Source organism: Manacus vitellinus, unplaced genomic scaffold (genome assembly GCF_001715985.3).
Source record: "Manacus vitellinus isolate BGI_N305 unplaced genomic scaffold, ASM171598v3 scaffold_55_pilon, whole genome shotgun sequence".
NCBI classification, from domain to species: Eukaryota; Metazoa; Chordata; class Aves; order Passeriformes; family Pipridae; genus Manacus; species Manacus vitellinus.
In genome coordinates, this window is record NW_021940651.1 from 2,653,817 (window position 1) to 2,676,281 (window position 22,465).

The window sequence follows — 22,465 nt, forward strand, 5'->3', positions numbered from 1 at the left end:
TACTTTATATTTTTGCTGTCATAACATGACTTGTAACATTAAGTAAAGAAAAACAGTAAAAATGAGCATGTAAATTCAGAAAAATTTATTAAAAAATTTATAAGCAAAATTAGTTTATAGAGGTCCTCAAGTATGGCTTCAGCCACCAACACCTGCTTGACACACCTCTTCAAACCAACCATTTGGTGCATCTTAGCATTATTTAAAACAAGGGTTCCATTTATAACTTCTTACATGTAAATTACATCCATATTTTAAGCCTTGCCTCATCTGTTAGTGTATTATTAGCATTCACTAAAATTTAACTTGCACCATTATTTTTCTTTATTCTAGTCCAAGATGTCATTAGCATTTGTATTATTTTGAACAACACTACATTACACATCTCATGACCTGTTACAACTTAAGTGTTTACTGCAACGCTTGTAGAAAACTGTTTCTGTATGAAAATGCAAATTTGTTGAGATACACGAGGCATGTCAAAGCTCTGACATGAAGGTTATTTTTAAAGAGGAATCCTTCCTGTTCTCAGAGAAGAGCTGCTGGTGCTGCATTCCCTTCCCCTCTAGTACAGCTGCAAACTCTTTGTCACCCTTCTACTCAGGCTGCAACAGCCATGACAAAAAGCAGGTTCTCATGTCTCACAGAGCCGAGCACAATGGCAAGACCTGTGCCTGTCACTCGAAATGCTGGCTACACTAACTGAACCACCTGTAATTCACTGGTAACAGTTTCACTGGACATTGCATGTAGATATTTAAACTGATTATATCCCATTTTAAATTATGTTTCAAGTTGAACCACGGAAACTGAAAATGTTGAACACAAAATAAAGAGAGAATTGAAAAAGTTCTTATGAAATGGTACTTGGATAACTAGAAGCCCTTTTCAGTAACCAGCCTTGCAAGCAGGAGGTTATGTCCTAAGCCCAAGGAGGTCTATTCTTAGAATAAGAGACCAAGTACCATTGTTTTGCCACATGCAACTACCATGTCCCTGAGGGTTTCCTCTCACAGCAGTGCAATTCTGTTTCCCACTATCTGAAATTCAGAATCAGATGAAGATTTGAGAAACTATCAAAGATTATTGGAGGCTTTGACTGCACCCACCCACAAGAGGAGTGGCTGTGAGTGTTAACAACTTTAACTCTGCCTAAATTCAATGGTTTAGTTACAAATACTCTCATCTTTCTATAGGAAGTAAACATATGAGCATGTAAAGTCTGTCAGGACACAAAATACATTGCCCTGTACCAAGAAATTGCTGCACTAAGGTGGTTTTCTCTTAAGACCAGTATCACATCACGTTCTAAAGTGGATGTGAAGCTTTTTTAAAACCTATCATTGATGTATGCATTAAGACAAACCATACAGTACTGCCTCAGCTCTTCCTCAGTCGTAACACAGCAAAGCTGTTCCTACTTGGCTTTTTGTTACTTCACAGTCTTCGAGCTCTGCCTGCACTGTACTTCCTATCCACTGAAAGTACCTAAAGCAGTATTTGGTCACTGCCCTGCTTTGCTCCTAGACTTTACCAAGACTCTCCTCAGCATCTTAACTGAGGATGGTGGAACTGCTCTGAGGAATATATACATGCCCCAATTAAGACATCTGCATTCACAGGTCACTAACTTCACCATGAGGACCAAATCAACAGGAAACGGTCATGAAAATACTTTTTTCAGCATATATCTTATGCTCATGCCTTTTCTTACAGCTGCTTAGTTGTGGGGTGAAGTTGCAGCACAGAGTAATTGGATTCATCTTCTTAGACTAATACATCTCAACCCTGAGCATTTACAGTCAAAAAAAATGCTGAAGTGAAAAAATGGGAGTAGCAAGGCGACATAGTCTCACTCCAGGCCCAAAACCTCTCTGTAGCTCTATAAAACTCAACTGAGAGGGCACCTGAAGTACACTACTCTCCTTTTCAATAAGATGCTCAAGTTAAGAGGTACCTCAGCATCAACAAAAAATAGGCTTAGGTGAGGACAAACTCTTGAAGTTGTTGGTAAAGGTAGGAAAAACACTGAATGATGCATTAATATCAACATAACCCATTATACTGAAGAATCTTACAAGTGTTATGACAACTATATGTCATAAGAACATAAGAATGTGTATGACTTTCCCAGCTCTATTTCTAGACAAATTCCTTCCCACAATAACTGACAAAAAACCTGGAAAGCTTTTCAGCTCCTCTCTGGATAGATGCTATGTCTTGATTATTTAAAGTTTTTAATGTTCATTTACAATGTCATAGTAAAGTAAAATACAGATTTTAAAAGACACAGTTAAAAAGGAACTGAAAATGAGACATCTTCACAAACAAGAGAGACTCAAAAAACCTGTGTTGACAGCAACAGGGAAGCTGAAATAAAAAAAAGCCTATAAACAGATAACAACCGAGAAAAAACAAGTTGAAACTTCAATTTAATAACAGGAAGATAGAGTGGAAACATAAGCTACATTAGTATACTAAACCTTTACAAGTGACAACACTGAAAGTGGCAGGGAAAGGAGAAGAAAGGTAGAAAATTGTGCATTTATAGTTGTGATGTATATTTTTGGAGAACTGAATTGCTTTGTAACAACTGCTCTACTCTGATCATATCATTAAAAGGAATGCTCATTGCATTTTACAAAGAAAAGCTTTGGCTTCAGTTGGATACTTTTTTACCACTGGAGTCAACAAGCCTTACTAAACTTGTTAGTATTCCAGAAAGTTGAATCTTTTATGTAGATAATTTGGCATGAATTTTAGGTATTTTACAAATCCTTAAGAGACAAGTGGTGTTTTTGCAGCTTAACACAAATTTTGACAAAGTCCAGATGCCTTTGTATTTCAAAAGGCAGGTTGCCTCTTCCTCCTGCTGCTTTAGTGTCTTGATTTAGTGATCTAAGGATTATTAACTAGCAATCAGCCATATGGCCTTATTTAACAATACTCAGATAGCTACACCCCTCTTCCATCACTTCTGATATTCCTCAAAAACACAAATCAAATGCCCCATTTGAAAGAAATTAGATGAAGAGGAACATTTTATAAAAAAGAGTCAAATGCTATCAGATATGTTTTAGAATACTGGATTGTTTTCTGTTTAGAAGACCCATTAAGAAACATTAAGCTTCAGAGATTAGTTACTCTAGCATTCTTTAGAGCACACAAACTACACACTGAATTTATTTGATTTGAGGATTCTAGTTGCACTTTGGTGAGGAACAAAAAGCACCTGGAAATGTAGCATCCCGATTTCACTTCAGCTGACTATTCACTTTCACTGTTTTTCTTGGTTTTTTAGAAAGCAAACAAAGTAAAGCAAAGACGACAATTTGATCAAAGATAACAAGGGTTAAATTTACTACAGAATCTAAAAATATAGATGAAGTGAGTCTTAGCTATGCTTTAGGTACCTGAAGGATGAGTGTTCACCATGGACTGGTAAGGTGATGGGAGGAGCTGGAGACTGGATGTACATTGACTGCCCAGATGTCTGTGTGCCTTTCCTGATTAGCTTTCCAGTGTTAGGATCATACAGTCGAACTTCAGGACCAGGCTGAGACTTCGGATGGATGGGTGTTGGGTGAAACAGAGCTGTCTGAAATGTGCTGGGTGTATCAGGAAACGTGGCAGGGCTATTCTCTCTGTTAGATGGAGTTCAGAAAAAACGGCATTAGAAATTTAAATGAGCTATGTAACCAGAACATAAAAAATTAGCATTCCTTCTTTCTACAGGAGAAAGAGAGGAAATGGCTTGGAAGATCTCTGAAGAAACATTTCTCCACCCCCATTAAAGTCTCACTGAATATAAAGCAGAAAAATGCAAATACACAGATAATGTCATATCTACATTATTAAAATATTATTAAATGTGCCTTAAAAGTTCTAAAAATATGAAGTTTGATGTGGCTTCCAGGTAGTTACAACTGCACAACTTGAGTAGCATGATAATCTGCATACACGCACTAAAAAGAAAAGAGGGCTATTGTACCAGATCTTTGTATTTGCTCTCCAAATTGACTCTGATAGAAAATAAACATACAGTATTCATTTGCAAGTCACTCAAACTAAGTTTTTAAAATACTAAGCTGCCTATGATGCATTTTAAAACAATTTTAGAAATGTCAGCAGAAACAGAGATCAATCTGTAGGAATCACCATTATGACATACTATCCAATTATCATGAAATGCCACAAAAAAGAAAGCCAATTGAATAATTAAAAAAATCAAATAAAACAGCATGTTATGTTCCATTAAAACAACACTATATTAAAAAAGATCCAATTAAATTACATTGTAACAAATATTAGAAGTGACACAAAAATGGAGTTTTTACCACATGCTTTTATGGACATTTCTGAAGTAGTCATGTAGCATCAACATTTAAGGTCAACCAATCCCAAGTTTGCATTTTTTTTTGCTGTTCTTAACTTCATTTTATATGCAAATATTTTCTCAGAGTTCACCCCCTTCCCTAGTTTATAAGTGCCTTGGACCAGGAATCGTTTCCAAAGTGGTTGCACATACTGGGTTAAAATGGAAGTATTTGCATTAAGATACATGTGTTACTGACTGAAGTTTGGGGGTAGGGGAAGCATGAAGTTATGCTGTATTGTATTTGAAATGCAGAAGTAGGAAAAAATATCATGTTTCAGTAAAATGGAAGAGTAAATTAAGATAGGTAGGAGGATTAACATTCATTCTAGACATCAAAAAATGATGTTCGCAATTCACTGTCCACATCTGACAACTCAGCAGTGTCAGATCTCTGAGACAAATTAGGCATCCCATACAAGTATTCCAAAGTCTGATTAAAAAACATCTGACAGTACTTTTTAAAAACTAAGTATTCTAGTCAAGCCATAAGTAGGCTGCATCTCTTTCCTCACTTATAGGGATTTCATGTCTCTACCTAGTCTGCCATTTGATAAAAGGCTTTACTTCCAGATGTTTCTTCTTTTGGCATCTTTGAAGCATTTGATGTCTTGCACACACACATTCTGCCCACAAAGGGTGTTATTATCTTCTGAGCAGAAAGTCAATCACTAGCCTACTCAGTCACACCAACATCAGTTTAATACAGAAAACCCAATATGCTATGCCCCTTCCTGCCTAAACACTTAAGGGAGGGTTCTCCATTAAGCTTCTACTAATGTGGATCTATCCAAACAGGTAAGTCAAGAAGCAGAAGCTGGCTATACGATATTTTGTCATAAGTTATTTCAGCCATGTCACTTTCCTGAAGGGGACTGCTATTGATAGCCCTCTGACTTCCTCTGTGTTAGTAAAGTTTTTGGCTGCCACTTCTATTTACTGTCATACTAGTGCACGGATTATTTTTTACCTTTTCTTTTTCAACACTTTTCCTTATCCCAAAACCATCTCTCACTACTTCCCTTCTTCCAGTTTTTGCTTCTTCATGTCTTCCAATTCTTATTAGAATTTTCTGTGGTATTTTTCTGTTTCTCCCTTTCTCCTCACTACCAAGTGTCAGAAAAAAATGCCATACTTGACCAATTTTTCACGTTGTGGAAGTGTGTACATTTTTTGGCAGCATGAATGATCCTGCGCTGTGGTGACATTCCCTGTGGTTGAACTGACAAGGTCAACTTCTCCAGCTGAGAACAGCTAGCAACAGTAACTGCTAAAGAAATTACTGTTACTAGAAGTTTCTCCCCATTGTGCTACTTGTGGAACTGCCTCCTCATCCCTTGAGAAGTCCTCAGCTTAAGCAGAACAGAAATGGACAAAAACGGGGAGTTTTTCCATAAAATCCATAAATATCGCACACCATTCTGAATTTGTCGGAAACCAATTTCATAGCTGCCTTAATAAATCAGCATCACTGTATGAATAACCTATTTTCATAGCCCCCAAGTTACCACTTACCTGTGTGTTTTGATGTAGTCATCCTTCAAGGGAAAGAGCTGTTCCTCAACCTTGTCCCAGCGCTCCAGGCAGCTCCACAGCCAATCTGGGTTTACAACATGGAGGTCCTTGCAGTCCTGAGCTTGCCGTACTTTTTCTGTGCCTATTACAAAGCCAAACATAACATTACAGTGTTCCCAGAAACACAGAAGATAAACCAGTGTATAGTCAAAATTAAAAAAATTTTGTGATCAATCTTACAGGGGAAAAAAAAAAAAAGCAAACATTCTTCCTGAATCCAAAAAACCAATCCCAACTAATAAAAGTGAGAATCTAAATAAGACATGACAACCTGAGCCTCGAGATGGATGAAGGCAGCTTCGTAAAGAACTGGCACTACGGAAATAGTCCACTAAAATTTACACAGAGAACCTCTGCCTCTTCAGAGTTTTTTTGTTAGTAGTTTTTTGTTAGCTCAAAAAACAATACAAGTGCACTTTTGTATTTAATCTCCTTCATTTACATTTATCATAGTTTAAGCATAAGCAATTTTTCAATGCTGTTAAAGCCTCATTTACACACAGTCCCCTGTTCATACAGTATGCTACCTTTTAACAAGCAGCCATCCCCTCAACCTCCATTTGCCAGAAGTGGGGGCAAAAGCAGACAATTTCATTCTTTTTTGCCAAAAGAGGAACAAAGAATGTGCAGTTAAATACAGAAGGCTAGCATGAAGCCCACATAAAACCATCAATAACGCAGCATGTGAGTAACAGGTCATCTCAAATTCTACTCTCTGGGGATGCCAGAACAAAAAACCTCAGTAAAGTTGCTATAAATGTTTGCCAAGAAGCATCAAAACCAGTGTCATGGTTTAAGCCCAGCCAGAAAGTACAACACAGCAACTCACTGACTCCTCCTACCACTGAGTGGGATTGGGAGGAGAATCAGGAAAAAACTAGTAATACCAGTGGTTTGAGATAACAACAGTTTAATAACTGAAACAAAAGTAAAATATAATAATAATACTAGGAGCTCTTGTCTGTTTTCACACATGTGACTTCAGCAATGAAGCCTCCAGAAAAAAACCCCCACCAAACTTCAGAACAATTCTGACGAGGAATCAAGTGATGTATCATGGTTCCCCAGAGTTTCATCTGCATGATTGTAATTTAACAACATGATTTTACTTGTTTCAATTAGGATGAAAATCTTCAAGTACTCATACTCCTCCATGTAATTTGAAGATGAGAGGAAAAAGCTAATCGCAAATACTCAATGCACTTTGTACAACCTGAACTACAATCTGCTGGGGTACAGATGAACTGAAATGCACCTGAGGATTGACCTAACTAGTTAGTTAGACAGTTCAGTTTTAAGACTTCTATAAATTTAAAGGAGTAAATAAACAGAAAGGGCAGGAGATAATTGTCCTTCACCAAACTGCTGAAAGCTTACATTATTGAGGTGCTGGAGCAGGTCCAGAGAAGAGCAACAAAGCTGGTGAAGGGACTTGAGCACAAGTCCTATGAGGAGAGGCTGAGGGAGCTGGGGTTGTTTAGCCTGGAGAAGAGGGAGACCTCCTCACTCACTACAACTCCCTGAAAGGAGGTTGTAGCCAGGGGGGCATCAGTCTCTTCTCCCAGGCAACCAGCAGTAAGACAAGAGGGCATGGTCTTAAGCTCTGCCAGGGGAGGTTTAGGTCAAATATTAAGAAAAAACTTTTTACAGAGAGAGTAATCAGACATTGGAATGGGCTGCCCAGGGAGATGGTGCATTCACCGTCCCTGGAGGTTTTTAAGATGAGACTGGATGTGGCACTTGGTGCCATGGTCTAGTAACCATGGCAGTGTTGGATCAAGGATTGAACTTGATGATCTCAGAGGTCTTTTCCAACCCAGTCGATTCTATGATTCTCTACTTTTCTTTCCCCAAACCCAATAGGAGTAGGGCTACATTTTCCCCTAGATACAAGTAAGTTTTTTCTTGGATTGAGATTAACAATAAAAAAATGTTTTGTGCCCAAATACATTTCTTCTATTATCAGCAGTAAATGCAAGCAATTCCATAGTTCAGGATATAAGAGCTGTACATATAAAGCTTTACTCCACACTAGTATCTTTGCAAAAAAAAAAAGTTTAAGAATACAAGATAAATGCTAATACAAAAATAAGTATTTCAAGATAAGGCCCTTTCCAAACCACAAATTATTTAGACTTGCTATATTTTAAATTCTGCCATGAAATAAAAATAAAACCACCGTCCAAAAAAGATTCACTGAAAACAATTTTAGAACTCCAACTGTTAATCCTAGCACACCTTTGCAGACCACGAGGTTTTTAACTGGCTAAAAAGTAGAACTCTAGTAAAGGAGGTCAGTGCACCCTTATCATTCACCCTCTGATTTAAGAAATCTGTTTTCCAATTAGTTATCAGTTACAAAAGTAATCAGCAACTCAGAGCACTTTCATGCAACAGTTCCTGGAAGTGAGCCAGTTTACAGTGCCAGAGGGAGCCTTCACCAGAGGTATTATTAACATTTATATAACCTCAATAGGAATTTTAGAAATTTCCTAACCTGCAGTTAGGAAGAGTTAAGTTTAAAGCTGCATTTAATTTTATACACAGGGTGTGTTTCAGAGGAAAGAAAGCAGACGTTCTGAAAGAGAATCAGGTTAAGAGATCTGGGAGAAAAAGAATTGAAAAAAGTAAAGACCTGGCTTGGAAATTGTTTTCTTTTGAGAGTAAAGGAGAAAAGCAATGACAAGAAAAGAAAAACAAAGAGGTAAGAAGACAGATGTTATAAAGTGGATGACAAAATCAGGTTCACAATCATACAAGTTTCAGGGGAAAAAGCAACAAGAGCAAGAAGTCCAGTGTAAGTTTAGGTACTTGTGCCTAGTATTAGATACCGAATCAATTAATCGGACACAACTAGCAATACTGTCCTGCACATAACAGCTCTGGAGCTGACTGAATACAACATACAAAGTAGTAATTTCACTACTAAGCACACACAACAATTAACCCGAGCTGGTGATACAGCCAGATAGATAGACTGTGCTGCTTCTTTTGGACTTCATCAAGGGAAACCTGGACAAAACCACAGAATCGCATTCACCTCATGTTAAATCTATGAAGTTACATGAGAAGATGGCTTCCTCCAACTGTTTTTAAAGCTGATGTTTTTCTGCACTGATGATGTCAGGTGCTTCATTTTGCTACCCCTTCCTCCCCACCCCCACGTTCTGCATTCACGCATATCCGATTATTTCATACCAGATGTATTCTGATGAGTCAAGTAAATTCTTCTTCTAGTCAACAGGATCCTAACAGAAAACTAAAACACGAAAGCTAAAATGGTACTATTACAGATGAACTTGTTACTGTTCTGAAACAACAGCTCTGAAAGGTATAGGCCATTAACATAAACTGAAGTTGTGCAAGAAAGACATGGACCTGCTGGAGCAAGTCCAGAGGAAACCATAAAGATGATCAGAGGTCTGGAGCACCTCTCCTACAAGGACAGGCTGAAAGAGTTTGTCTTGTTCAGCCTGGAGAAGAGAAGGCTCCAGGAAGACCTCACTGCAGCCTCCCGGTACTTAAAGGGGGCTTATAAAAAAGGGAGAATAACTTTTTACAGAGAGAGATAGTGGATAGTGATAGAACAAGGAGAATGGTTTTAAATTAACAGAGGAGAGATTTAGATTAGATATTAGGAAGAAATTCTTTATTCACAGGGTGGTGAGGCACTGGAACAGGTTGCCCAGAGAAGCTCTGAATGCCCCATCTCTGGAAGTGTTCAAGGCCTGGTTAGGTGGGGTTCTGAGCAACCTGGAAGCTGTCCCTACCCATGGCAGGGGTGTTGGAACTATATGATCTTTAACATCCCTTCCAACCCAAACTATTCTATGATACTATGGAAGTTGGTGACACGAAGACTTGTGTATAACCAAACCCACCTCCCGAGGGTCAGAAGTCAAGTAAGTGTTTCTCACCTCTGCAACATCAAGGCTTTCTGCTTCCTCCCCATTTCTAATGCACTGCTGCCTATTGCACACCCCACCATACTGAAAACTGAACGAGGCAACACATCAGTCTCTTCTCAGGGAGTGCTTTCTATTCCTGGCTGGTATCTTCACAAATTAATATTTCACATGTATAATGTTCTTAGAGCTAAATTTGGTGAAACACCAAATTTAACCAGCTAGGAGAAATAGTAGTGCAATACTTAATATGCTTGCCTTCTCCTCTCCCTTTCCCCAGTGTATCTTCTCCTTTTGGAAATATGCTTATTAAGACAAAACAGCAGAAAGATACAGTCCTTCTGATGCAATTAAAAACATCTGAATTATCCAGCTGGGCTGAAAATCACTTCGAGAAAAACTGTTTACCTGGACCACTTTTTTTGCATTGTTGTCTAATCACCTTTCCCTACTTCAAATTGAAAAGTCATTCCAAAAAGTTATAAAGGCACACAAGACTATGCACGTGAAGAAGCTACGGTCCAAATTCATCACATCTACTCCCTTGACAGATACAGTCTGAAGCACACAATATTGGGAAAAACACAATTTTCAAACATGGGGAACGTACCCCCATTGATTGTACTTTTGATCTTGCAAACAAAGGTTGAAAACATCCTCCCGCTAATGCTGTCAATTCATTACTAAAAAAGCAACAAAAATCAGTAACACAACAATAAAAACTTCTACAGCTGTTTCCAGGACACAATTTTCACTAGAGCAGTTTATTTTGTCTTACCCTAAGTATGGAACACACTTGGCACTTAAGCAACATAGATAAACAAGAACTAACCTGTATATTTACAAAGACTATAAGAACTGTCATACCGCTATTTGGCTTATGTTCACATTACCACCTAGTACAGCCCAACAGGGAGATCTTTCAGGGCAAAAGGGTGCTGGAGGAGCCATGCTCAGGAGTTTTCCTTTGGATTAGCTCTGCCCAGTCCTGTGGGCCAAATGCCAGGGAGTGTTCAGTTGACTGCAACCTCCAATTCAATCTCATCCATGAGGAACTCCACGTGCGCAGGGCTGTGCGAGGACAAACCAAAGTACACGATGGGGAGCGACCACCAGAGACACTCAGAAAACACTCTTCTGATTCCAACACTCCAAAATCAACATATCCTCATGGCAGTTTGTAACCAGGTTGCCAGACATTGCTTGGAAAATCTGATCACTAAAAGTTTATATTTCTCTTCTGATAATTTTTATACATCACTCTCTATTTACAATCAAATCCTGAAGCTCTTCTGCAATAACACTAACCTAAGACAAGGTAGACTGACCACAGTGTTTTGTCTAACAAAAATTAAGGGATCACAAAATGGTGGTATACGTGCTGTTCCAAGGTTACAGCTGAAGTCCAGCTTTAACACTGCACTGTGCTTTACCAACAAAAGCAACAGGGTTACCCGGTCACTGACTGAATTTAGAGTAGTGCTTAACTGGATTTTTTTTTAAAGACACAGGCCCTGAAAATATTTTTAAGAAAAAAAACCTGTTGACACATCACAGCTATGGGAAATGACATAGAATCAAACAGATTTTGAAAAAGAAAAGAAAAATTCAGGGCCCCAAGTTGACATATTTTCATCCCTACCACACTGCAATAATTTTTGACTGATCTGAACAGCTTTATCTGCTCCACCAGCAAAAACTCAATACAAAAATCAACTACAGTGTCTTTCACCTGTTCAGGAAGGAAAATAACAAGGTTTAAGAAATAGTGTGGTAACTGCTTAGCCAAGTGTGTACACAGCTATAACAACTCATCATACAGTGCAGTTTACTGATGCTTAAAGCAAAGACCAGATGTTTCAAAACCTGAACTAAGATTTAAGCAAGTGGAAAGGACTACAGAGTAGCCTTTTCTCAGTCACTCAGATTTATGAAAGGTGATTAAATGATACAGAATTCCTTGTGTTTTACAGTAAGTCAGGTAGATAGTATTCCCTGCCCTATATAATGAAGAAAATCCTAATTTTCTCCAAGAACAAGGATTTATTTAATTTCAGAGTTCAGAGTACCTGTGTCCACAGAGAAACAAGCTGCCCATCTCCAGAGAAAGAGACAAGTATACACAAAGGACAAAAGAAATTTAAATTATTTACTCTAATATGCTGGGAAGGATGCTGTAAATGCAACCTAAAATGGTTTTCAGTAGCTATTCATTTCAATACAGCAAGCTATGATGAGGTCACTTTGCAGGAAGAAAACCCATCACTTCAAGACCTCAGGGGCACATTGACTTCTTCCCTTTTATGTCCTCTGACAAACTCTTCCTTTGCCTTCAAAATGCAAAAGCTTACCCCCCAACACTGCTGCAGGTTAAGCATATGTCATTAATTACATCTCAGCTAATGCAAAGTAAGCACGCAAGCTCTACTGCTTGTCGCAGTCCCAAGTCTGCCATTGTTAGCGGGGTCTCCCAGAAACAGTAAACTAATAGGTATGTTTGGATCACCTTTTCACAAACACATTAAAAAAAGAAAAGGTTAAAAGCAGCATAAGAACACTGTCTGGTCTCATGTCTTTGAATAAAACTCAAGAAGGGACATGCTTTTGTAGACATCAAGCAGTGCCTCAGATGTTTGCCATGGGAGTCAGAGATGTGATATTTGTATGGCTTAATGGGAGCAAGAGAATTTGCTCTCTAACCACACAAGAATCACTATGAAAATCACATTGACAGATGAATTATCACAAATCCAGCTGTGACAGGACAAACTTACACCCTTTAAATCTCTGATTAAGTAGTTTCCTTCACGAAATTAAGATGATGCAGCATAAATACTCTCACCTAACAAGAGGTGAGAATAATATAGTCTCAATTTGAAAAAAGCCAAAACCCCATCACAAAACCAGAACCACAGTCAATCCACAAGAATCCTACAAAGAAGGGTTATTGAAGAATACAGTTTTTTCACTTTAAATCCCCCTATTTCACTGTCAGTGTTACAGATATAATTACTAAGTGATGATGGAAGATGGTAATAGTATTGCTCATTAGGCAGAAACAACTGCCAAGTTACCTCTTCTAGATTTAGTGCAATATGTAATTTAATCAAAGCAAAGTTTAAATACTTTTTTATATTCAGAAGTACTTTGGTGAATGATTCACTAAGAATGAGCAAGTGGTAAGGAATTTACTCATAAAAATGGAACACAATGATGTATATATTTATCTACATAAATACACAACCCTCCTCACACTGTACATTCCAAAATCAAACAAGGAAAAAGTCAACTGTTTCTCATCATCACATGCTGTGTACCATAATATGTTATTCAACTCTTTTCTCTAGAGCAATGTATATGTTTGTGAGGGTTTCATTTACATGTATCCTATCAATTTTAACCCCTCGCACGACAGTTGCATCTGATGTACAACTACATTCAAAAGCCATCAAGTGCAAGGTAGACAAAGAAACTTTGAATTGAAGCATTCTAAGATTTGAAACTGGAAAAACAGCAGTTATATGGACAGCTAATTTCATCTTCTAAGCTTTAGGTTGTTTTTACTACTAAAATCTCCATCTCTGTTTTTATCGTATGTTTTTACTCTTTAAATGCCTCCCTACATACACACTATCTACACTTAAGGTCATACGCACTTCAAGGAAAGTATATACACGAATAGTATAGCCAGTGAAAATATATCTTTTTTTAAAAATACAAGCCAATGAAACAAAGCTGCTTCTGATGTACTAAAACCTTACATGAACATGAACAGCAGTCAAGAAAAAATAAGCAAAGAAATCAGCCCCCTATGGGGTTATGTCACCTAAACATGTCCTAAAACTACCCATAAGTTTTAGATGATTTAAAGCATGCAGTTTTACTTTTGGATTTCATGGGTTTGATAATCAGATATTTAGATTCCACGTAACTTCAAAAGGCTAACAAAAAAAGTGCACTAGAAGTTAGTGCTGGTCTGTTAGCTCCTCTGCAGCAGCTACCAAAGGTGCATTCCTACCAGTTATAGCCATGTAAAAACAGGCAGCTTTGTCAAAGACATCCCAAAAGTTACACTATGCTCTCTTGCATCTCCCTTGACAAAAATGTACAGGTTAAGCACAGAGCAGTGACAAGGTACCATCAGTCTCAAGATAATTTGTTTGAATTCCATACCAAGTGAAACTAAACCATGAGAAGTTAGATCTGAGAAACTGTGAAAGAGAGCACTGCTAGAACTTTATAGCAAGACCACTGTAAACTTTTCTTTGACACAAATGTTGAAAGTTTCTATTCAACAATTTTAATAGTCAAAGACTCAGTATCACCAATTCTTAGCCAAAAAGTGAGACATAACACATTACATCAGAGGTTATTTAGTGCATCCTTCTTTTAACAATTAAAACCCACACGATTAAAAAGACGACAAAAAGAAAAATCCTTTTCAAAAGGCTTCTAAATCAATTTAGGAAGAATCTTTCCTTAATTTCAATTCAAATCTCTGTTACATTAAAGCCTGTAGGTTATACAGAAAAACAGCTCAAGGCATGCATGAACTGTATCAGCCAAAAAGCTGCTGGAAAACTCAAGTCTCAAATACCTACCTGTCCTTGCTGCAATGAGATGTGTTGCTTTATCAGGATCATCAGCACTCAGTACTAGATTCTTCACAATTTTAGCTCCAAGTGCTGTGGCATGATAGTGTTCCCGTGTTTTCTCAATGGGGAAGTTTGTTGGGTAAAGTCCACTAAATATTATGGTTACATCTGACAACACTTTACTTTTTAGTTCTGGTACTATTTTTCTGATGTCTGGAATTTCCTCAATCTCTTTTTTCAGGTATTTGTCATACTTTGTGTAATAATCAGTGTGAACTCGCACAAGGATCTCTTCAAGATATATTAAATGGTCGTCGTCATCTGTATCATCCTCCTCCTCTTCCTCCTCCATACTCTGGTCTAAGGACTCACCCATTGTAATTCCAGACTGTTCGCTATTCTGGGATTCTGTTTCAGCTTCTTTCTTGTCTGTACACCCATTACCTAAATCACAAAGGCTTTCCTGTTCACTTTCTTCTTGTGCTTCAAGATCAGTTTTGTCCTGGGTATTTTCACCAGACAGAGATTGTGTGTCCCCAGAATGGTTCACTAGACCATCCTTTTTCTCACTCACATCAGTGCAACTCTCTTTCTCCTCTTTCTCCAAACTGTCATCCTGCAGAGGTTGTTTGGATTTCTTCCAGCTTCTCTTTTCCTCATTCTCACTATCTGATACAGAAGTGGATGACTTTCTGGTATCCAAACCACCGTCACTTTCACTGTCGCTAGACAGTTCAAAGTCCAAGACATTTGTTGTCTTCTCTTGGGTTTGCTGCTTCTCTGTAACTGTTCTATCAACTTGTTCGGAAAAAATCTGAGATTCTTTTGTATTTGTCAAATCATTAGTGACCTCACTGTCCATTTTGTGATCGGTGCTATCATTTAAGGAGTCCTGGGCATCAACTTTATCATGAGAGTTCATATCCCCATCAGATGTTCCACTGCTTACAGAAGTACTTCCATTTGCAGTGCAAGTGTCCTTTGCAGCTTTCTTGAGACCATTGCTTTGTTCTTCTACACATAAAACATTCTTTATTTCTTCAGCATCCTTTGCTGATGTCACTGTTGGATCCAGTGCCTCTGGTTTTGTAGAGTGGTTTACTAAAACACAGGCAAGAAAGAAAACATATATATTCTCATTCTTCATGTGGGTTTTTTTTTAAGATTAATCAAAATTTAATTTTCTTTTACCTTAAACACAAAGTTGACATATGGAGTCAGACTTCATTATGTCTGACATTCATCACTAGGCTTTTGAAAGTTGTTAACATATTCTAGGTATCAGTGAGTACTAGAAAGAACTGGAAAATCTAACAAACTTTACTTTTATAAAGAAGTTATGTAACCAGTTTTTTTTTTCTTTAAAACATGCAGGTCATAAGTAATTATTTGTTAACTATGCAAACATTAAACGATTTACCTTGTAGCATAAGTTTTATGATTGCAACTCAAGGAAACAAAAATACTGCAATGGAGAGAAAAAAAAGGGGGGTGGGGTAGAATTTGCTTCATAAGGTCCTAATCCAGAACTATAGTACAAGAACTTCCTTTATAAACTTCCATGTCTTTCAAATATGACCTACTTTTCATAGCAAAGTAATTGCATTTTAATACTTGAAAAGAAATACATGTTTTAGCAATACAAAGATGCCATTCAAACTTCATTTGAGACTGACTGAATGCAAGTAAATGGGTAAGAGTCACAGACAGAAAAGTAGTTCTAGGATGTGTCTGCAGAATGTCTCTTCTGGAGACAAAGAAATTGCAGATATCCAAAAATTTGCACACAAACATTCACCAGGAACACTGTGTGAAGTCACCCTACTTTGTCTCCCTTCTGTGTGCATGTTCCTGTCCTGCAAGTAACAATGAGAGTCAAGTGTAGAGGTCCTACATCACAGTGACCTGATTCAGGCTGAGTACATTATTCCTGTTTCCATATTGGACACCTCTAGTTCAACAAGGGAAGAAGAACAATGTCACATGCAGTAAATAAAAAAACCAAACAAAACCTTGGCTAAAAAAAAAAAATCCCTGCAATTCTTTCCTAAGACACTGTGTTTGAAATACATTTTGCCCCCAAATTATTACTAACTTAGTGATACACACCTTCTAAATTCATTACGTGTATTACACTGCTGAGCCTACTGAACAAAAGGTTCTTGTGTTAAATGCTGGAAAAACATGTTAAACAGATGCTAAAAATCCCACATTAATTTTATTAGCATAATAAGGGAGGTGAACAGAGATCAAAACATTCATTTTCACAATGTTGAGACCAGAGTTTAATAACTATTACTTCCAAGTCCCAAGGGCAAGGAAGGGGACCAAAAAGGAGAAACCTACAGAAAGCAAATAACTGAAATGTTTTACATGGGCATGTGGGAAGAAACTGTCCCCCTCTACATGTTCTTGAACAGTTTGGTGTATTGCCAAACCAGCTCTCAGCCATAACACTATTACCACTACTCCACTTCTGCTGTGGTTGCCTGCCAAAAGGAAAGCTCTCAAAAAAACAGCCTAGTTTTACTGAACTACTCACATTTGAGCTGTCAACTACAGTAGTCTAGGATTTCCCATCTGAGCATAACTGCAATACCACTAAAGACCACCACAATGACTTTTATCAACCATGTTTTAAAAGTGGACAAAGTTGTAAAGGTGGTTTAAAACTAATCCAATTACCTTTCTTCTTCATTTGCATTTCTCTGGATCCAGGAGGTGCATTAATATCTCCTATGCCCTGAAAGTATACATACTTCTTCACAGTTATCAAATTGGGTGCAAACTTCCAAACATCCTCTCTATCATCAATGATGCAAACCATGGAATCCCCACATGGAAAGAGATCTCTAAGAGACAGAAGAGTTGATAAAATTGATCCAGTTTTAGAAATTTATATAGCAATGAAAGTAGTTTCTGTTGATGTTCTGGTTTATTATGAGCATGTCTGCAGAACATGATTATTCATTAACTTACAAAAATCTCAGCAATACTAAAATTACAGAATTCAAAATACAATATTCAAACAGATTAAAATTAATAAAAAAAGAAACACCTATTTTAAAATCTTTATCCCAAAGGCTAGAAGCAGAAACCAACAAACCTCTGCAAGAACAAAACATTACAACATTTCAGTCTAGTTTTCACTGTTTTTGTTGACAAACAGCCTGAAGCCAACTATCACATGGCCAATACACTACCTATATATAAATAGGAAAAAAGACACAAGAAGAGTTTTTAAAGAGTAGGCTCATCCAATCCAAGATAAAGGAAGCAAAAATACTAATATCACCTCTCATGTAGGTGGAGGAAGAAGAGTACCTAAAGTGCATATTAAAAAACCAGAGCAAGAGAAGCAAAAAGTTTCTCATTTGCTACAGACAGATGCAGAGAGGCAATAATTTTTAGTATTTCATAAAGCTAGATGAAACATATCTGTTTTTATACTCTGAAAAACGTGTGAACGCGAATTTAGATTACAATATGAATTCAAGGCTCTAGATGACCTAATTTCAAGAAACACTAGAGAAGAGAACCTGCTTATGGCACATTTGAAAGCCAGAATACTAGATATCCAATTATAAATTAACCTCAAACTGAGATTTTTGGTTTAATTAAGAAAACCCACAACATACAAATCATTATAAAGATCACAAGACAAAGTGGAAATGTGGTTGTTGCAAGAATAAAAAGTGCAAGTGAAAACATGATGCCATTGCTTCACACTTTCACTGTTCTGCCACCACAGAACCCATTAAGCAGATGAAATAATGCAATGCCATAAATCTCAGTTTTACTGAGATGGTGTTGATATTTAAGAGGCAGATAAAGGACTATAAACATGACAAGTACAGAGGGAGTACTTTTTATTTTATTTAGCATATTTTCTCTCCTTGTTGTCCTGTTTTGTATAATGTTTAAGACCTGTATACATACCTAAGATTCCCAGTTTTAGAAAATGGATCGATACATTCATCCCTTGACAATATCCGATGGGAAAAAAGCTTCTTTTCAGGGTCCAAAAATCCTTTTGGAAGAAGAAATTAAAAAGTTAATGTTCAAGATGTTTGTTCCTTATTGACGTTCTACATAATTCATCTCTTTTAGTCTGCACAACAGCAGTTTAACAGACAATTTTAAGGTAAGAGGTTATATGGGAGAAAGTACAGCGGATCAAGTATTTGTAGCTAATTCAGTTGGATTAATTTTAAAAATCCCATCTCACTGTCTTTCAAGATGGCAATAAAACTGAAACGAAAGTAACTTAATTTGACCGCCAAATTAATAAGGCTGAAAGAGATATGGCAGGTGATAGATACACATGATTTTTGCAACTTACATTTATTTCTCTATAGCTGGTTCTTTAAAGCTAAATGCTCTCCTTAGCTCATTATTCCTAGGGACTGCAGAGAAGTCTCAAGAGTCGGCAATGTGCTGCAATACTTAAGCACAGTGGGCAAGTTAAGGGACAGTTCCAGCCGGAGCTCTTGCATTTGTAGGTTTTAAGTTGTACCTCTAACAACTACTTCAGTACATCTACGTATAATAAACATATCCTGGGATTCCTAGAAATATTTAGGCCCAGTTGCAGTAACTTTTCTGACTGCACTCTTTAAAAAAAAAAAAAAAAGACAAACCAAAGCTGAAACAGAAGCTGTGCTAGCTGATCTTAAAGCAAGGTAAAATGCCCTTATTTAGGAAAGTGGTGATTTGGGTGTACAAACACACATGCATATGCTTCTGAAGTAGTCTCCAATAATAAAGTTCATCCTCATGACCAGATCAAAGTCACGTAATCGCTTAGAAAGAAACTGGCATTTTACATGCTAATCTGTATTTTCATTTTACTGAATTTGTACTGAAGTTAGCATCAACTTCATTCTTATGAATAATACAAGGCAGTCAATACTTACTTGGGAACAATTTTTTAAAGTTTTATTTTCTTTTATTTTAAATGGTGGTCATCTTATTGTCAGAAACAGAGTTCAAAATGACCACAGACTCTAAGGACCAACTTTAATTTTCTTTCAAGGAGCTTTGAGATTTTCACAGACAACACGTTCAAGTCTTTTTAGCTCTCTAGCTCCCAGGAGTATGTTAAGTTGGGAGTTCAAAAACAGAGGGTATAAATTAAAAAAAAAAATACAAAAAAAATCAGTCATCATGTCTGAAAGTTGATCTTATATGTACTTAATATTAATGTGTAATTGGAATAACTTAAAACCCATAAAAGCAAGAAAATTCCGAGTTAAGGACAGAGGTTCAACCTTAACTCACCCGACTATGCTTAAGAATTGCTGCAAACTCGAAGAATCATCCCCTGTAGTGAGACCCTTGCAGTACCTAGGCATAATGAATTGAGAGAATTAGCTACAAAGATTTATTGCCATACACACAGATACTTTGACAAACTACATAAGCTGTCATACAAGTTGCTGTTCTTCCCAATAAAATTCTCTTCCACTAATTGTTTTAATACACTAAATTGGACAGGAGTGCACTGATTACATGGTAAAACCGCAATGATGCACTCAGTTACAGTGTTGTCTAGCTAAAACTGTAAGAAAAAGGAAGCTGAACTAAAAAAGCCCAAATGCAGAAACCCTGTCTGCCAAGGATTAGAGATGAGGTAGCATAACAAAGGCAATGTTTGGTGAAGGTTTATCAATAAGCTACTACACTGAGGATACCGCTCAAAGATCCATCTGCACAGATAAAAGCCCACCTTAACAGAGTCGGGTTTTTCAAAGCTACTTGGATAACACAGAAAACAGTACTGGTCTTTTGAGAAAGTTCTTTACAGGTCAAACTGTTTGGTTTCTTTTAGATCCTCCCTAGTCAACTAAATCAACATAACAAACAACCTTGATGTTTTCGCATCTCAGGGGAAGGGCAGATAAGATTTTACTCATCATACATCATTTGTTTTCAGCAATAGTATGTTAATATAATCTTTAAAGCTTGGAAAAGGCTATATTGGTTATTCACTCTCCTATTCAGCAATTCTACTCCATGCAAGAGCAAACAAGACAACTAGTGAGTAAAGCACATACTCTTATAATAATTGAAACATTAACTTTTAATTGGTATATGACAGCAAATAGAACATAAATCTGACTAAAATCGTTACATTAAAAATAAGTAGATGCAGGTATTTCCACCAAGATAAAACTAAGCAGAGGCTACAATTGGCCAAAATAATTATGTAGTGGTGAAATACTACAGGAAGCTCTAGATTATAAAATCCAAACTCATCTTCATAAACATACTACTAGATACCATTTTGTAAATGAGTCAAACTAATAAGGGGTTTAGGATAAATTATTTCAGCAGATATGAATGGTGTTTACAATTATCAGCTAATCCCATTTAACAGATGATAGAAGGCAGCTGAGATGAGAGAAAAGGACTGACAAGATATTCTCTGTTTGCAAAAGCCTTCTGGGACATGAAAGGTGCAGCCCAGAGTTCAGGTTTCACAAAGAAATATAGGATGTATATACAGGACATAAGGAAACAACCTTCTTCTTATGAGAAAAATCCCCAACATTTTGTTACAAGTTCTTTCTTTATGTAACATAGGAATAACGATAAAATATCAAACTAACAGGTCTCTGAGAAATCATTTAACCAATACTGCCATCAAGTGTTCTCTGTACGTATCAGCTATGTATTTCTGTTACCGCATCTTGGTTGCACAGAGACCAAAGACTGTATCAACTGTTTCTCCACAGATTTCAACTGAAACTATCACCATTACTGCACAAGTAATTCACTTGCAGTTTGAATGCCTTTGATGAGGTTAACTTCAGGCAAAAATCCAGAAGTCTGGGGATACAGGGAAGCAGCAATACCCTAACTAGCTCATTTGGTGGCCATTTCCTCTATAGAATAATGGAGCAGCTTGAGTATGATGCCCACTAAGAGGCTTGTAACATTTCAAGTATCAGTCTATCCTAGCATGGGGACTGTAAAGTAATCCAAATTTTACCTCAGAGATTAAAATGGGCAGAGGACCAAATCACACATAAAGAGAAGATTGAGCACTCCTATATTATGAGTTAACTACCTCTGCAACTCATTCTTTTCCCTGGCTCTAAAGCTTATTTGCTATACATCTTCTGATTTTATTTGGTATACATCTTCCGGCCTTAGGCCACATGCCAGATTTTGGTACACAGATAGAGGTGAGGAAGATTGTCCACCCACTTCTAAATACCACACAGGTATTTAAATCTAGTGTATGAGAAACTATCCCCCTTTTGTTACACAAGATAAAAACAGATTCTAAGAAGAACAGCTGGGTACAGAAGTGTCAATGCATTAGCAGTACACAATGTATAAACCAACAGTAAGACTGAAAAAGCTTTAGGAACATTCTTCAAACAATAGTCAATAAAGACTGAGTAACGTAGAAATGTTCACTTGGATGGGCAGGACAGGACATGGCTCTCAAACTTTCTTTCAAGGAGACTTAGCTGCAGACTACTGATGCCTTAAGCCCCTAATGTTTTTTTTATTTTTCTAATATTTGTAAGAATTGTAAGTTTTATAAGTAAGTTTTAAAAGCAGCAACCTCCCTCCCCCCTTGTCCCTTGTTCCTTTCCCTCTCTCTAGTACCCTTGTTTATACATTCCTTAACCCTCTTACCCCATTCTATCCTCCCTATATCACTTATAGCCCCAAATATAATAGAAATGTTTAGTCTTTTGTCAAGGCAATGCCTAGATGGTTGACAGAACAGCATATCTGGGCCTAAACCACAGAATAGGTCAGGAATTAGGTAACTATGTACCCTTTGTGTTCTGATGATGATGAAGATGGGAAGAAGGAGGGGTCCCAAAATACCCCCAGACCCATTTCAAGGAGGTGGACCCGGGGCAGACCAGAGTAAAGGTCACAGGGTGGGCACATCTGGGATTGGATGGATGGTATTATAAAATGTAACCTCTCAGGCACGGCCTGCGCGCGTCCTGTAACATCTACTGCCTTGGTAGAATAAACCCTTTCTT

The 22,465-nt window shown here is 37.3% G+C and overlaps 1 protein-coding gene across 3 annotated transcripts in view; it reads right to left on the reverse strand.

Moving 5' to 3' along the window:
• CTDP1 (CTD phosphatase subunit 1) overlaps positions 1–22,465 on the reverse strand; it is a 99,754-nt gene that overhangs the window by 56,946 nt on the left and 20,343 nt on the right. For all 3 annotated transcript variants that reach the window (XM_018081673.2, XM_018081672.2, XM_018081674.2), the window contains 5 exons: positions 18,390–18,480; positions 17,136–17,302; positions 14,457–15,551; positions 5,891–6,032; positions 3,414–3,644 (listed from right to left, as the gene is read on the reverse strand). In XM_018081673.2, coding sequence (XP_017937162.1) covers positions 3,414–3,644; positions 5,891–6,032; positions 14,457–15,551; positions 17,136–17,302; positions 18,390–18,480 — 1,726 coding nt within the window. The remainder of the gene's footprint in view (positions 1–3,413; positions 3,645–5,890; positions 6,033–14,456; positions 15,552–17,135; positions 17,303–18,389; positions 18,481–22,465) is intronic.